The sequence below is a fragment of the Buceros rhinoceros genome, unplaced genomic scaffold (genome assembly GCF_000710305.1).
Source record: "Buceros rhinoceros silvestris isolate BGI_N320 unplaced genomic scaffold, ASM71030v1 scaffold16394, whole genome shotgun sequence".
In the NCBI taxonomy this organism is placed as follows: domain Eukaryota; kingdom Metazoa; phylum Chordata; class Aves; order Bucerotiformes; family Bucerotidae; genus Buceros; species Buceros rhinoceros.
This window is the reverse complement of record NW_010410174.1, coordinates 1-16,063: the sequence shown is the minus strand read 5'-3', so window position 1 is coordinate 16,063 and position 16,063 is coordinate 1. Positions and strand designations below refer to the sequence as shown.

General features: G+C 43.0%; 1 protein-coding gene across 1 annotated transcript; it reads right to left on the bottom strand.

Annotated features, from left to right (window-relative positions):
• Window positions 1–1,704: 1,704 nt before the first annotated feature.
• LOC104492914 (mediator of RNA polymerase II transcription subunit 23) lies at window positions 1,705–15,939 on the bottom strand (the record flags this gene model as incomplete). The annotated part of the gene is made up of 15 exons (XM_010135517.1): window positions 1,705–1,878; window positions 2,383–2,514; window positions 2,977–3,097; window positions 3,874–4,088; window positions 5,078–5,150; window positions 6,421–6,586; window positions 7,971–8,207; window positions 9,005–9,221; window positions 10,060–10,230; window positions 11,147–11,327; window positions 12,160–12,365; window positions 12,983–13,107; window positions 13,882–14,045; window positions 15,077–15,251; window positions 15,797–15,939. Coding segments are annotated over 15 exons (2,500 nt in total), but the record flags the coding sequence as incomplete, so codon positions are not given.
• Between the last annotated feature and the right edge of the window lie 124 nt (window positions 15,940–16,063).

Below are 16,063 nucleotides of genomic sequence, written 5' to 3'. Positions count from 1 at the left end.
ACCCAGGCCATATGGCAGCCATAATGAACTGGAAACACACGTCTGAGGTGACACGGGGATCCTGCCTGGCTGTGGAAGGAATTGGGTTCGCTGCGTTTTACAGGGTGACGTTAACTCACAGAAAGCATCATCACAAACGGAGTTTTAGACGAGGACCGCTGAAGGGAGGGTGTAGCGCCCTTGGAACCCTGCTGAGATCTGCAGAAAACGTGTGCTCGCCCCCCGGAAGAGACGGCCTTCCCTTTGCCTTTCGGAATACAGGGGGGTACCACGGGAATCTCTAATGTCACCAGGTGAGCAAGGAGCCGGAGGACACACAGCCTGTCCGCTGCAAGGCAGAAGTTTCGGCGGGGTCCAGTGCTGATGAAACGCACGGTTTTGGAGGATGTGCTAGTGCCTCCACACAGCACCAGGCCGGGGCATCGCCGTCAGCTTCTCAGTGTAACCACACGTGTGGTCAAGGCATGACGATCAATAAGGGAGCTGTTTCTGTACGCCACCGTCATCCGCCACAGCACTAAAAAGGTTCATTTTCCAGATCTTCAAGAGAAAGAGGGGGGAAAAAAAGCAAACCAAAACTAAAACCACCCAGAGCTTTTTGTCTTTTGTACAAAATAAACCTGTTTAGGAAGAGAAGTCGTAACAGTTTGACTGCTGACAGAAGTTTGCAAACCTATGAAGGGGAGATATAAAGCAGACCTGACCTTACTGATCACAACTTATCTGGAAAGGTTAAAACTGGCAGTATTGTAAAGCTGATCGAACACCTGGAAGTTTCTTGCTATGGTCAGTCATTGTTGAAGTCATGAGTATAGAAAATAAATAAGCTTAACAATACAAACACAATCTTTTAAGTGGGAGGGGTTTAATTAAAAAAAGTTCGTCACACAAGGTGAGTATTTACAAAACACTGAGCCTCTCAATTCTCTTATCAAAACCTGCTCAACACAGCACATGTAAAACTTAAAGTAGAATGTTACAGAAAACAAAAACATTGGAAGATACCAACACAATTCCTGTGACAGACTTGATAGACACGACACCGTTTCCCAAACCGGAAGGGTAAAATACAAACCAGCAGAGCTTGAACGGGATACACAGACTTCGACAGGTTCAGGAGAAACAGCCTCTGGGGAAGAACCTAACGGAGATCTGAGCCACTGCCCATCTGTGGGATGCACACTGCTCATACAAGATCTACAGATACTTTCAAAGGCTCATTCTCAGTTATAATTAATACCATCCATGCCATCTCTCTGTCTGGGAGCGTTTCTCTATAAGGGCTTATCTGTCCAAAAGACAAAAAAGAATTTAAATTCTTCTGTTGGACAAAAAAAAAATACAAATTTTATTAAGGCAGAACCCAAATTTAACGAGGCAATTTTCTCCTGGGCCAGAGAAATGGGATTGTCCTGTCCTGTCACAGACAGATGGAAAGGAACACACCCGATGCCTCAAACCAGGCTGCTGTAAACTCTTCCGAAATCCACGGATTTGCTTGCAGAGGATTTTGACCCAGTGCCTGCAGAGGAAGGCAACACCCACCTCATCTAGCGCTTGATGTAACTGGGGAAGAAGAGTGCCGAGCACAGAGCTGGCAGAGGTCTGTGGGGTTCCTTTCACACAGCACACCTGGATTCAGAGCGGGTGATGCTTCACCTTGCTCAGCCACAGGGGAGAGCCCTCCCCCACACCAGCCCCGCGTCACTGCGTTACTGGCAAAGCAACGTTGACAGGCACTTGGCTGGGCTGCTGCGCTGGCGACCCGTTGCTGAGGGGCTGCTGTGGAACAGCAGCTGATTCCATTTTGCTGATGTGTGTTATGAAGCGTAACCGAAGTTTCAAAGCTGGTCTTAAATTACAGATTATCTTCTCAACCTGTTAAAAACAAGACGAATAGGTTTGGTGAAACAGGAATATTTTGACATACGCCAGCACGGTACACAAACATCACATTGGCACAAGGAAAGAAGGAAAAAGATGCAGTAAATAGTGGTATTTATGTGAGTATTTTATTTAGCATGTTAACTTTTGGACCTCTTCTGATAACTGATCTTAAAAACCCTCCCTGGTTCACCGTTGTACACCAAAGCTTTGCAAGGCAATTCACACAAGAGACGGTTTTCTCTCTAGTGATTGCTTTAGCCATAGAACTTAAAGTACCCTCAAGTTCTACCTTAATTTCAGAGTGCGGAAATCGGAGACACCTCGTCTACTGCACCCAAAGCTTTTATATGTGTAGAAATGCATCAGCTTCCTAATTTGCATATCAAGACTAGTGAGCTCTTGAGTGTTTTGTTGTACTGTGACCTAGGAAAATAATTCCTAAAATGACTAATTTGCTCTGTGGGAAGGAAGTATCAGTATCTCCTGTTGACTTACTTGGTCTTTCACGCTGTCGCCTGTAAACATGTATTTCATATGGTACAAGAAGTCACAGATGGGATCCATGTAGTTGAGGTGGGAGCTGAACCGATCGGCGTTCAGGAGCATTTCGTAGAACGCCACTCCAATCTGTTCCGCAGACACAAAAAGCACGCCCATGAAAACAGCTTCTAAAACACTTCAGAGTATAAATACAGTTAAAGAGTGTAAACTAAATACATTTACTGCTCTAAAGTGCCTGTGATTCTAACCACGAACTTCCTTGGGCAGGTCTAACCCATCCCATTACGCTTAACTACGTGATCCCAATTTCCCCAGTTAACTTCCAGCAAGCGCAGTAACGGCATTTGGGTACGTGCTACACGATCAGTGCTTAAGCATCGCAGACTGCCACGAGTGCCCACACAATCCGCAGAAGCAGAAGTTAGTGCAGCACCAGGAAATGTTCAGCACAGGATTGGAATCTTCCGGAGAGAAGACAGCCCAGGTCACTGCACTCGGCTTGTTCCGAGGCACCAGCAGGGCCTGCAGCAAACACGGGCAGCGTGCTTCAGATCTACGGTACGGAGCAGACCAAGAGCTTCTCCTCACCTCTATCATGCACCGCGTCCTCTCCTGCTGGAAGCGCTGTAGGAAAGGACCAACAAGATGGTACACGTAGAGTAACTGGAACTCTGTCTTCACTATGGGTATCAGTACTTCTGTGAGGAACCTGTAGTATTTTAAGACAATTAACTACTTCAACTGGAATTAATTTTTTTCCTCACCCCAGATTCTAGCCAAAGCATCACAGTCTCTCTCACAGATTTGGGCCTTCATTTTGGAAAATACAGTGTTGTTCTGCAAATATCGGTTATTTCAGTGAAGCTCTAGAACGTTTCCAGCCTTATTACTGGACCAGAACAGGCAGCACTTCCCAGCTCAGCAGAACGCTACGCACAGTCAAAAGCTGTCCCCTGACGCTGCGACACTAGCCTTACCCAAGGTTCAGAGCTACCCGAGAGGAATACATCCCACCACCTTCGGTTTTGTCCAGTATTTTGAGACTCGGTAAGCGACGCCTGTTAGTTCTCTCCTTAACACAGCACTGCGGAAAGTCTGATCAATTTTTCAATGCAGTGGGTTTTTTTTTCCAGTGGACCACTGCCGCATCCTTCAGCCAGCAAAGCACCTCGACTCGCAGCTGGAGGGTACTGGCTAGTAGTAAGGATGCATTTACTGATTTCAGTTGATGCTTTAGGAATATGCTACAGTCAATGATTTAAGAAAAGTTTAAATTAATAAAAGCATAAAAGTTCATCAAGACTAACAAGGCTCATTAAAGGCAGCCACGTTCTAGACAAAAGCCCCAGCGCTTACAGACAACAAGCGTTATGTCAAAAACGCGGTTTATCCGGTGAGTTTTGGAGCTCCCCTGGGCCTGTCTGCTGGTATATACGTACAGCTTTGTTATCTACAAATTCAATCATCAAACACCGCTGCACCTACTTCGGAATGAGAGAGAGCTGTCCGATGCTCGAATGATGCCAGACGGCATGCGCCAAAGCCAAAGTGTAGCTACAGCTCATCTCGGAGTACGACTGGTGACAGGCGGTGAAGTCAAACAGCTGGAATGGGTAACCAACCCACTCTGTCTCAGATGTCAGGCTGGGACTGTTGATAACGTTCACAATGCAATCATGGAGAACAATCCAGTACGGCTCCTGGAAAAAAAAACCAAACCGAAAAACGTCAGAATTGCTTCTGCAAAGACAACGCTTCCTCAACTCCTTCTACTGCTGTTGCATTTCTAAAACGTTTTCAACTACATGGTAATTTATAGCCTGACAAAGATGAAAATTCAGAAGCACAATAGAGAAAGCAGCCGCGTTAGTGGATGTGGCGCACTGAGGGGAGGTGGGTGGGACTATTTCATGAATTTAATTATTTACTTAGCTAATAGAAAGGCCTCCAGGAGAAGCAGTGCAGAGCCCTTAATGGAAGGAGATTGAGAAGTTTCTGAATTTTCTAAGTACAGGCACAAACAGATGAAAAATCCAAGAAACAGGAAGCAAACGAAGGTACAAAAGTCAAACAATTTTGAAGACGACGCAAGGCGGGTGAACAGGAACAATAATAAGCAGCAATACAGAAATAATGATTAAATCCCTGATGGCTTTCTTTCAAGAAAGGGATCCATTTTGTTGGGGATGAGAAGTCACAAGGAAAGGATAACTGTTGCACGTACGAACAACAGGTAAGCGAAATGAACACGTACTCAGGTAGTACTGGTCAGGTACCAAGGGTCACTATACTCAGAAGATCAAAGCTTCCACTGATAAACGAACTCTAACACTGCACACATCTGCTTTTGCAGCTGTAGGCACATCCCATTCACATGGTTGAGAGCTACAGGATGGGCAAGTGCAAGCATTAGCAGAAAATTAGCTTTGCCTCAGAACCCTCAGAGACCTGCTTAGTTCCTAGTCCCAGTTCTCAGTTAACTCCATCCTAGCCTTGAAACACAACAGCAGCACAGAAAACCCGGTCAGTTTTTCCATGCTGGAGGAGATGAATCTCAAACACACAAGGAGCCTCCTGAGGAGCCCTCTGAGGAATCTGCAGAGGTTTTTTACAACATACTCTAGAAAGATGATGAACCTTACATGGGAGAAGAGATTTTTTCATTTTAAAACACAACATATTGACTCACTGGCAAGGCTGTGATAATTAGTCCAATTGCATTCATCCAAGCTGTGATATTCTCTCTTGGCACCAGGGGCTGACTAGAGACACAGAAGAAGAAAAACTCTAAACTCATAGAGTCACAGAATCATTTTGGTTAAAAGAGACCTTTAAGATCACCGAGTCCCCCTGTTCCCCAGCGCTGCCCGGTCCCCCCTGCCCCCTGTCCCTCAGCAGCACCTCCACACGGCTGGGAAACCCCTCCAGGGATGGGGGCTCCACCGCTGCCCTGAGCAGCCTGGGACACACCTGCACAAACCCAAAGGCCCCAGCGCTGCCCGGTCCCCCCTGCCCCCTGTCCCTCAGCAGCACCTCCACACGGCTGGGAAACCCCTCCAGGGATGGGGGCTCCACCGCTGCCCTGAGCAGCCTGGGACACACCTGCACAACCCCAAAGGAGAAGTTGTTCCTCATGTCCAACCTAAACCTCCCCTGGCACAACATGAGGCTGCTTCCTTTCATCCTGCAGCCTCTTCTCAGAATAGACTGACCTCCACCTTGCTCCAGCCTCCTGTCAGGGAGCTGTCAAAGGCAAGAAGGTCTCTCCTGAGCTTTTTTTTTCAGTCTCTATTTTTCTCCAGGCTAAACACCCCCAGGTCACTCAGCTGCTCCTCAGTGCCCATGTGCTCTAGACCCTGCACCAGCTTCATGGCCCTTCTCTGAACATGCTCCAGCAACTCGCAATTGCAATCTGTGCTCCTGGTGCACCCAAAGACAAGGTGTACTTATGCAGAGTATTTATCAAGTTGAGAGAACTGTACGCGCGCAGGTGTTCAGGAAAGCCAACAGATGGTGTAAATGCCGTTGTGATATCGCTTGCAAAACTTTGTTCAGGCAGGATTTTGCATTAGCTTCAAAGGCTGTTACCACACTGTTATTCCTACCAAACAGGTTTTATAGACTCCCCTGGGTAGAGTTAACAATAATATACGACAAAGCTGAATGAGGCTGAAAACCCATCAAAGATGCTGGGCTGTGAACTGATGGAATGTCCTCCTCCCAGCGCAGCTGGAAGGAGAACAGGCTCTTTCCAGCCTCTGGGCCACTGAACTCACTGGACAAGTCCTTTGCCTCGGTCTTATAAGGAGATCATGCTGAATCAGCCGTTCCTGAAGCACACACAATCCACTACAGCACAGAAATCCAACATGTGAGGCTTCTGCTTGATCCCATAGCCTTGTTTGTCCTCCCCAAATACTTTATTTTAAAAGTGTTTATGCTGAATTAAAAATTTATAAAACCCTAAGAAAACAAGTATCAGAGACTGTCTATCTCAGCAATTCCTAATTTCGTTTCAGAGAGCCAACATACCTCTTCAGCACGACATTGAGTAGCGCGTTGCCTACATCCTTCCCCGGCACAGCCAGGGCCATGAGCTCCACACAGGTGACATGGAGAGCGTGGGCAGCTGGGTTAGGAAACTCGTTGAATCTCCAGTCACAGTTTGGAAATGGACCGGGCGATTTGCCTGCCATAGGTGATCACGGTTAAGGAAAACAATCTGCCCCGACAAGGACTAGTGCATGCAGCACACTGAGTAAAAATATACATACATACTGCACTTGAATTGCATTGAAATGAAAGACAAGTTACCCAGAACAAATTAAACAACATTCCATAAAAATAGGACACAGGGATAAAAGTATGAAAATAAGGCAATGATAGTCCATCAGCACAGGACCGTGTGAATAAATAGCTATAAACACACCTCACACACACGGTCATGCAGAGGATAAACCTCCCTGACCAAGAGGTGGAGCAAAACAGCACTGACCACCTCATTCATCATCTGCTTACACGACAGGAAGATGAAAATAACAAGAATTTTCTACTCTGCATAATCTGAAACCATTAATTTGCTTCAGAGTAAGATCCTCGAGCAGAGTTTTAGGGTGATGGTTTATGCAAAAATGTTCTGAAAATATCCCACTTTCCCAACTAAGACAAACTGATTTGAGCTACATACAGGAAAGATCTCCGAACACACTGCTACCAGTTACGGAAAAGCGGGATTTTATATCATTTAGCTTTCTTTAGAGAGATCTAATAAACCTCTTTCAAGTTGCACATAAAAGAAATGCAAGTTGGGGAAGAGGAGTGAAGGAAGACACGTAACATTCAGCACATTGGTCAAGTCCCACAAAGCTGACCCAAAGATGATGATGTCGAGGGAGATTCATCTCTGGAAAGCTGGTGAACCTGTGCAACTGTTATTTCCACAGAAATTTAAACCAGAAATTTCCACAGAAATTGTAAAAACTAATAAAAGGCAGCAACTAAGAAAATGCAAATTAGTGTTAAAAACATAACATCTAGCTTTTCCCTCCTAAAAAACAGATTCTCAGCAGCTCCTAACAGCACATACACTGATCTACAACTAGCCACAGCCAGTTACACACCATCTTCAACGTGGCGCTGCTCACAGTATTTTACTCTTTGTAATACTGCTAATGGCAGTAGAAAAAAAGCAATCTCATACTCTACATTTTTTTTTTTTATTTTTTTTTTTAAACACTCATGCTTTGTATCAGGCTGATTTTGTGTGGCAATTGGAATTAAAGTTGGAATGCATCACCAGCAGTGTTTGTACTGATAAATGCAGTGGAACATGTATCCCTCCAGACTGGACTCTCTTTTCTCCATATCTTTCAAGATGTTTTTACTAGGGCAGCTCAGTCCCTGCGTCAAATAATTTAGTTTCCCCTGAAGTAAACTGATATGAATCTAGACTGATGTCTGTAGCTAAATAAAGACTCCGAGCTTTATTTCATGATCTGAATAGATGGAAATTGAACTTTATAATGATGGAACAAGAGCATAAGACATTGGCACAGCTCACTTAATGTAAACCTTAAGGATATTGTCTACCAGTCTTCCAATGAGCTTGCAGTAGTAAGCGTCATCAGGAACCCACGGGTTCTCTTCTCGGGGATTCATAGCACACTTGAGATAAGTATCACTTAGACACCAGCCTAATGGGCGATTATCTTTGAGAGAGCCAATTATGGCATGGACAAGTTTCCTTTTGAGGTTTGTGCGCTCTCGGAGATGCAGCTCGTAATAGTGAAGAGTGTTGTACAGGTAAGTCACTGGACGGTCTGCCAAGAAGGAAAGGAAAACACCACAAACCAAAAATAACTTCTAGCATCACTGTTATGTTTATGGTAGCAAACACAGAATTAGAATCAAGAGCTCTACAAGACAAAGCTGTATGTATTTGAAAACAGTGCACATGGAATTGATTCACGTTCTTTATTTCACTACACTCTGCAACACTCATTTTCCTTTGTCTTGTACATACACTTTAACGTGTGTGCAGAAGCGTAGAAGCAGAGCAAAGAAAGTCAGTATTGCTAAGAGTTCGTATCTTAACAATAATACTAATATATTTGCAAACAACCCACCTAAATCACCCCTTCATACAAAAGGTATTACAGCGAAGAAGTCGCAGTAAACAAAGAATATTGTAAAATGTCTGGGCATAACATAGCAATGACATTTAAACAAGTGGTGTCATAAGTGTGAAAAAGATCAGGTTAAATTATTTCAATCTAAAACAAGGATAGATAGAGGAACTGCTTTTCAGTTGTTTCAGTCTTGGTAACGAAAGTTTCGTAGGACACAGGTCGAAGTACTTGCTGCTAGAAGGGAGTGGAAAGGAAAGGCGTGAAGAAAGTGGGAATTAGCAAGAGCTACCCGACTAAAAGTGAGGTCACTGTTAGGAGGCTGAAATTCCTCAAACAGGGATTGTGCTTCTCCGTGGTAAGGCAGACAGGGCTTACAGAGCAGGAAAGGATTGAACACTGCTGTGCTAATAGATGACCATTATGAAATAAGGAGATTACAGAGAACAGAATGATTGCAAGAGGAGTAAAAGCATTCACAGATAACGTACCGTGGAATTTGTATAAACCTCCCAGGTGATCCAATAACGTTTCTAGTGATTTGGACACTGGAAGCAATTCTAGAAATCTGTGGATCACGATGTCAAACACTGGCAGGAAACGCAGGCACACATTTCCAAAATAAATTGGCAGGTACTGGGGCTGGAACTGAACTGGGGGATTGACTTGCTCTGCCAAGCCTTCAAAATACAGCTTTTCAGGGTATTTCTGGAGGGAAAGAATCCAACAAAATCAAAAGCTCTTTCCTTAAGAGCAGTGCATCAAACAGTGAGCATCAACATTGCTTTAAAAAGACACTTCATAACCCTCATCATCAGACAGGAAGGCAGTGAGACGATTTCACCGTAAAGTTTACGACAGAAAATTCAACTCAGTGAAATTATTCAGTTATTACGACTAGCAGATAACAACTTCTTCAGAAAAAACAAAACAAAGTTTCACCACTGCTCAAAGTGGGCACAAAAAAGCATTGAGAGTTTGCTTGTATCTGTTCCACCTCAGAGTCGATCTGTGTTTCAACAGAACACTCCACAGGTACATCCTTTTCTAGCCAGCAGGAGCCACTAAGTTTACAGCAGCATTAACACCTCGGCAATGCCCTTCCCTAAACACATCAGGATACCACGTTCTTGCCCCAGAGAGATGGAAGAAGCTTTGATAATTAGGAGAGAATGTAGGTTTAACTGTTGTTATCAGTCATAAAACACCAGCAGGAAACAACTTCTCCCTGACGCGCAAAAACTGTTCTAAATGAATTTCAGTAAAACCAAGATTTCAGAATTACTGGATCTAGATGAGCAAGAATGAATCTCCAACCAGCTCTTTAGCTGCTTCTCTCTTTGAACATCACCACACTAGAATTTTAACGTTGTTATATAAACAGAGTGATTTTTATTTATTTTTTAAACACTAGCTCCAATGAATTACGACTTACTAAGTAACTCCCAAAACTGACAGAGCTGTCCAGCTATTTACAGGACCAAAGACCCTCTGAGCTTAACTCCACAGAAAGCGTGACACAGAAGAATTGTACTAGCTCTGGTACCTTGTGGTAACTCATATGTTTAGTATGCCAGTCATTCTGCAGCCAGTGCTCCGGGGAATTCTCCTTCACAAAATCACTCACTCGGTTTCTGAAATCGTTAGGCTTCAGTAAAAGTAACTGGATTATGAAGTAACAGACTTGAGCTTCGTTTCCTTCATGGCTACGCATCGCCTTAAACAAAAAGGATCAGAAAAATATGGAATTACAGTTGATGCTGCTGTCTGACTGATAACCCCCGAACATCAGCTGCACATGAGGTACACAGATGCGCACTGAACACACGGTCTCTCAACCGTATTTAAGTGAAGACACACAACACGGGCAGGTTCAATTGCCCCCTGTGAAAAGTTCCCATCACATTTTTTTATTCCACAGGCAGACAGCCTTACAAACTGCCCAGGGGCTGCACATCCTCCTCAAATTCTAGCTTGCTTTGTGCTGTCAGTTCTCTCCTTGAAAATAACCAATTAATGATAACAAAACAAAGATTGCTTCGAACTTCTGACCACTCTGACACATTTGGACTTCCTTTCGAAAAACAAACTAAAATTCAAACAACCAGGCTGACATTAAGATGAAGTTTTAAAATACAAGTAAAGGATAGCTACTGAGGGAAAATTTAATTCTCTCTAGGTAAGATCTGCTTTATTTTGTAGGATAACTTGGGAAGGTAGAAAATGCCATGTTTCCTTTCCTGATGAAACAGGCTGAATTCTGCCCTTCTGATGGGTACAAGGTTTTCCATTTGCTTCTGAATCACGGCATGCCATACTCCTCCTACATCTTCGGGCTGCACAAATCACCGCATAGCTCTGAAGTCAAACCATTAATAACGGTATTTAATAATTCCAATTCAACACTGCCACTACAGAGCCAAGAAAAGCTCCCCCTGAAGATTCAGAGAACTGTAAGACTTCAAGGTTTATGTTGCTTAAAGAAATAATCTATTATTTTATTTGAACACTGAGTTAGCAAATAGTCACTACGGAAAACCATTGCACTTTCAGACAGACTGCCCCTACAAAAGCGACCCAGAAAGCAGACCCTGCGTGAAGAACCGGGATCTCACCTCTGCAGGAGTACTCACCAAACACAGTATCAGCCTATCCAGTGTTACGATGTTGTATTTCCACACCATGTCATTGAGGATCTCAATACACTTATTGAGCTGCTGGCCTCCGGCAGAGGTAGAGAATTCATACACCAGGAAATCGGCAAACGTCCTGACGTGTGCCACCAGAGCTCTGGCCCCGATGCCTTCTAACACTCTAGCAGGGAAGAAGACACACAAACACACACGCACAAGGAGAAAACAAAACCTCTCTGTTACAAGGATGCTCACAGATTAAAAAAGCAACAACTAAACGTAACTGCTCTTAATACAATTTTAATTGGTTTATGTTCTATGGGTTAGTGCGTTGTAATACAACTGTATTAAAAAAAAAAAAAGAGAGAAAAAAATCCCTCCCTAGTTATACACCTCTTAGGACAATCTTCTGCACCTCAGCTTTAATTTTTCTGCATTTTAATAGAATGATAGCATTAGAATACTGGCATTTCCCCACTGCACAGAAAAGCAACACTTGCTGTCATAAATATTAATTGTTTCAACATACCTAACAGGAACTGGAAAGAAAGAATCTATTTTTCACTGCTGGAGCTGATGCTGTTACTGCTGAGAACAAGTAAAAATACTGTACGACTACTACTTATGTAACAATTTTCATCGTAATCCAATATTCGGTTTCTAAGAAAAACATTTGACCTTTACTCATGTATAAAGGCTCGCTAAATAAACGCTCTACTTTTCCTGTTTACTATTTCAGATTGCCTGAAATATTGCCAGTATTAGTAGACTGCTTAACTCGAACACCTCCCATCCTTGCCTCTCATCAGGAATTAATAAAAATTAATTATTAACAAATACATGAGTATACTTAATATTAAGAGTTAATTAATTATTATCAGTGTTAATTTTTATTAATGACTTCATTAAAAAAGGACAAATCAAGCTGTTACTGCACAAGGGCTGCGTCCTCAGAATGGAGGATGCTGCAGCATCAGACGCAGACTCAGACACAGCACATCTTTTAAGCTCACCTATAGCCAATCTGGTTAATGTGATCGGTCTCTAACAACATCTTCCACAGGAGGCAAAGGAAAAGCGGGGGGGAGCCTTGTGCCGAGAAGTGTGCGATTATAGCGGTCTCATTGGCCATGGACTTCCACTTCCGGTATTCTTCCTCCACATTCTTCTTCAAGTTGAAACGGCTTTCCTGAGGTACGTTATTCTGCTTGAAGAATACCTGAAACAAAGTAGGATTTCCTGTGGCTGAGAGCCTGGAATAAAACATTTGAACAGGCTAACTCAAACTCCCACCTGACTGAGCACCTTCTGAGTTCCTGCTTCCTTGTACAATACAAACCGACCAGGAAGCGTTGCTGCCTCACCGTGGCACGCGAGCACGGACTGGTAGGGGCTGGAAGAGACCTCTGGAGATCATCTAGTTCAACCCCTCTGCTACAGCAGGTTCACCTACAGCAGGACCGTGTCTGGATGGGGTTTGAGCATCTCCAGACAAGGAGGATTCACAGTGACTTCACAGTTTTGTCACTAACAAAGCTATGTGACAAATTTTCACGAGAAAAAGATTTCTCCAAATTTTTTTATGTTTAAAAGATCCAGTTTATTACCATCAAAGGACCAGCTGCCCAAACTCGGCCTTAAGAACACCCCAGGAGAAGCTAGTGCATTTCTGAATAACTAGCAATGTTACAATCACGCTGCGTTCTTTAAGGACTTGAGATTAATGTCGCCTCGACAGGAGAAGGGTATGACCAACCAAGAAAAGGCAAAGGATCTTGTTAAGAGAGTCAATTCTCTGTATTTCCAATTACAAAACCATCAGTCTGAAACTATTACCTGCAGAGGAGCTGGAAAACAGCTTAGCGTATGTGACGCCCAGTTATGTGGAGTAAAACTCATGATAGTCTGCAATATATCCTTGCACCAAGTTCCCTGAATCGAATCAGAGCCTGTGAAAAAGTCTAGAAAATGGATTGACGATATTAGAATTTCACACAAAACACCCATTTCTTACTGGTATTCCTTTTGGAGCCACGTGCATTAAGGCTTTGCTAGTTCAACAGGGTTTCCTTTTTGGCCAACTGCTCCCATCCCCTTTCTTTGAATCTTATTTACTCTATAGAACAAGCTGGATGTTATCTTTTTTATGCTACGAACAGTAACAAAATTATTTTTTTAGATTTTGAGCTAAAAATAAAGCAATCATGATTTTGAGATTTTATATTTCATCTCCTGCAATGACAGTATGACGAGCTTTTGCTGATTAACTGATTAGACTTTAAAAAAATATCCTGAGGAAGATAATGACGGTGAAATTGCCGGATTCCGTTTTATATTGCTTTAATAAGGCTGCTCAGCAGTACCTTCCCCAATTAAGCTGTAGAAATAAAACACGGGCCTCATCCCTCCAACCCCAAGTGTTGATTTAACATTAAAGGTTGAGCAAAGGTTAGAAAATAAAATAACCACATTATTAAAACACTGAAATACATGATAAAAGCTTTCCCCTCTCCCTTCCCCCAAAAGCAAACCCACACACTACTTTTTCTTAAAGACAAGCTGAAGAGGGGGTGGCTTCCATGTGAGCAGCACACTTCTTGTCAACATTCCATGGTTTTTTGGGGGGATGGCATGTCCAGTAATTAATCCAAACATTTAAATTTTAAATAATGACCCTGAAGGACAGTAAAAAATAAAAATCCCCTCATCTCTCTGCACCTCTGTACTGCTGTTACCTGTCACATGTGTTGCCCTCGCTAGAGTTAAGATCAAAGCCCTGTTGAGTTCTTCCGATTCTGCAGAAAGAACCGTTTTGGGGTCACTGAGGAATCGTGTAAACTGCGGTTGGACTTCCGAGCTGCCCAAAGCTGTGATGAGCCTCAGAGCGGTACTCTCAACGCTGAAAGAGGAGAACAGGACAGTTAGCAAATAACGTTCATACCGCCGCTTCTAAGATTCCATAAATACCGATACTTCCTCCTTTTTCTGCCTCAAATACTACAAACCCATTTGTTTTGAAAGTGATGTTCTTAACCTTTCGGAAAAGTTTGCTTTTTCCACTGTTTAATAAACTTCTTATCAACTTTTTAAGTACTTCATTTTCAAATAAAGCTCTCAAAAGTTGATTTGGTGAAAATTCCAGGGCCTGAGCCTCTGAAAAAGAGCCTCAAGCCTGTTCAACTTAGAGCCCTCCCTTTCTGGAATCTTCTGAATTTTGTCTAATCCAGAATATGTCGATAAATAATTATATGCAAAAACAGAATAAAAAGGCATGAGTTATGCATGAGAAGTTTTGACGCTGAGTGTCTCCTTGAAGCAGAGAGCACTAAATTGTCCTTAGTAAAAAAAATTAGGCAGTATTGCTTTTGATTAAAAGCACTTGATTTTTCCATGCTCTAGTTGGAAGCACTTTTCACACCAGGTAGTTTGAAGTCATTTAGAAGACTTCTCTAACATGGTGCCTTTGAAATGCCAGTGCCATAGGTTGGTTCACTCCAATCTAGTTGCACGGACTAAGAAATTACCATGTAATTAGACTTCTTTAATAGGAACTGATAATAATGAGGTATCTCTGTCTCACTCACAAGAAATATTCTACTCTAGAGTGAATGGACACTCTTCTCCCCAGATTTTCTGCCACAAACCCCAGACTCTACATACAAAGTGAATCTCACACCCTTCAACTTCTTAAACAGCAAGTTAAACTCAAAGCTTTTCCCTAGAATTATCTGCATATCAACTCCAGAGCTTCGTCAACCAGCTCCTCCAATCTAACTCTCTTTTTGAGACATGACCTGCTGAGATCCCACAAAACAAGACCAGGAGTGGGAACTGCTAATGTCCCATTGGAAACGCAGCTCTCACACAGCTCTCAGCGTATGACGGAGAAAGAGTCTGAGATTACGGTTAGACACGGTAAGCGCCACGCACCACAGATGCAGCTGGTTCTGATTGGTCTGTGGCACAGCAGCCAAGGAGTGAAGATGGCTGAGCAGCTGGACTCGGTAATGAGGCTGGATGTGATGCATCCGGTAGCTGAACATTTCCAGCAGAGTGTGCAAAATTCCCCATGCGTGAGATTTGAACACTGTTGGCAGGAGCTGACCTTTTGAAAGAGAGTTGGTAAAGTAAGTTTTCGAAGCGATGACCCTTTAAAACACAGCTACAGAAGATGCTGTGCACAGATGGTGATATTTAGCTGCAAGTCAGGTATTCGACTTGAGAATTCTGTTACCTCCAAAGAGTGTGTGTGCAAGCGCTGTCTGAAGATGCTGCAAATGTGCAGAGCTCACTAATCTTTTGAATGAACACATACAGCACACACGCAAATTATTTTCACGCATGCAATTAAATATCATTTGCATCTAATTAAGCAACTGTGCCTACGATTTTCCATTAAGCCTGTTTTTGCACAACACTGTAACTAGGAAGGTCCTGACCGTACAAGTGACAGCATAAAGGGACAGCAGCACACTCATCTGGAATTTACCGCAGCACCAGGGCAACCATTGCAATTTCTTTTAGATTACGATAATATATACATGTATTTAACATGCTGCATCTTTAGATCTTCATTTTTACTATGGTCTCTAGTTGCCGTTAAAAGAAAATGCTACTTGAGGAAGAAAAGGAAAAGGTTTTTTTTCTTACTGATAAAGCCTTTGATGCCCAAGGACTCTATTTCCATATAAACCAACAGGCGACTATAGGTTTCCACAAGAGCAGGTGCCAAGGCCAGACTGGATTTTGCGTGAGCCAGCTTAATTACCCTTGTAGCTATGCTATGAATCAGACTGAGGAAAGAGAGAAAGCATTTTTCAATCCGAAACAAAGACACGAAAGTTAAGAAATGTGTTAAGTAACTAAACAGATCTGTACGTGACATGTCCAGCCACAGGAGAGCTTTCCTGGTGATAA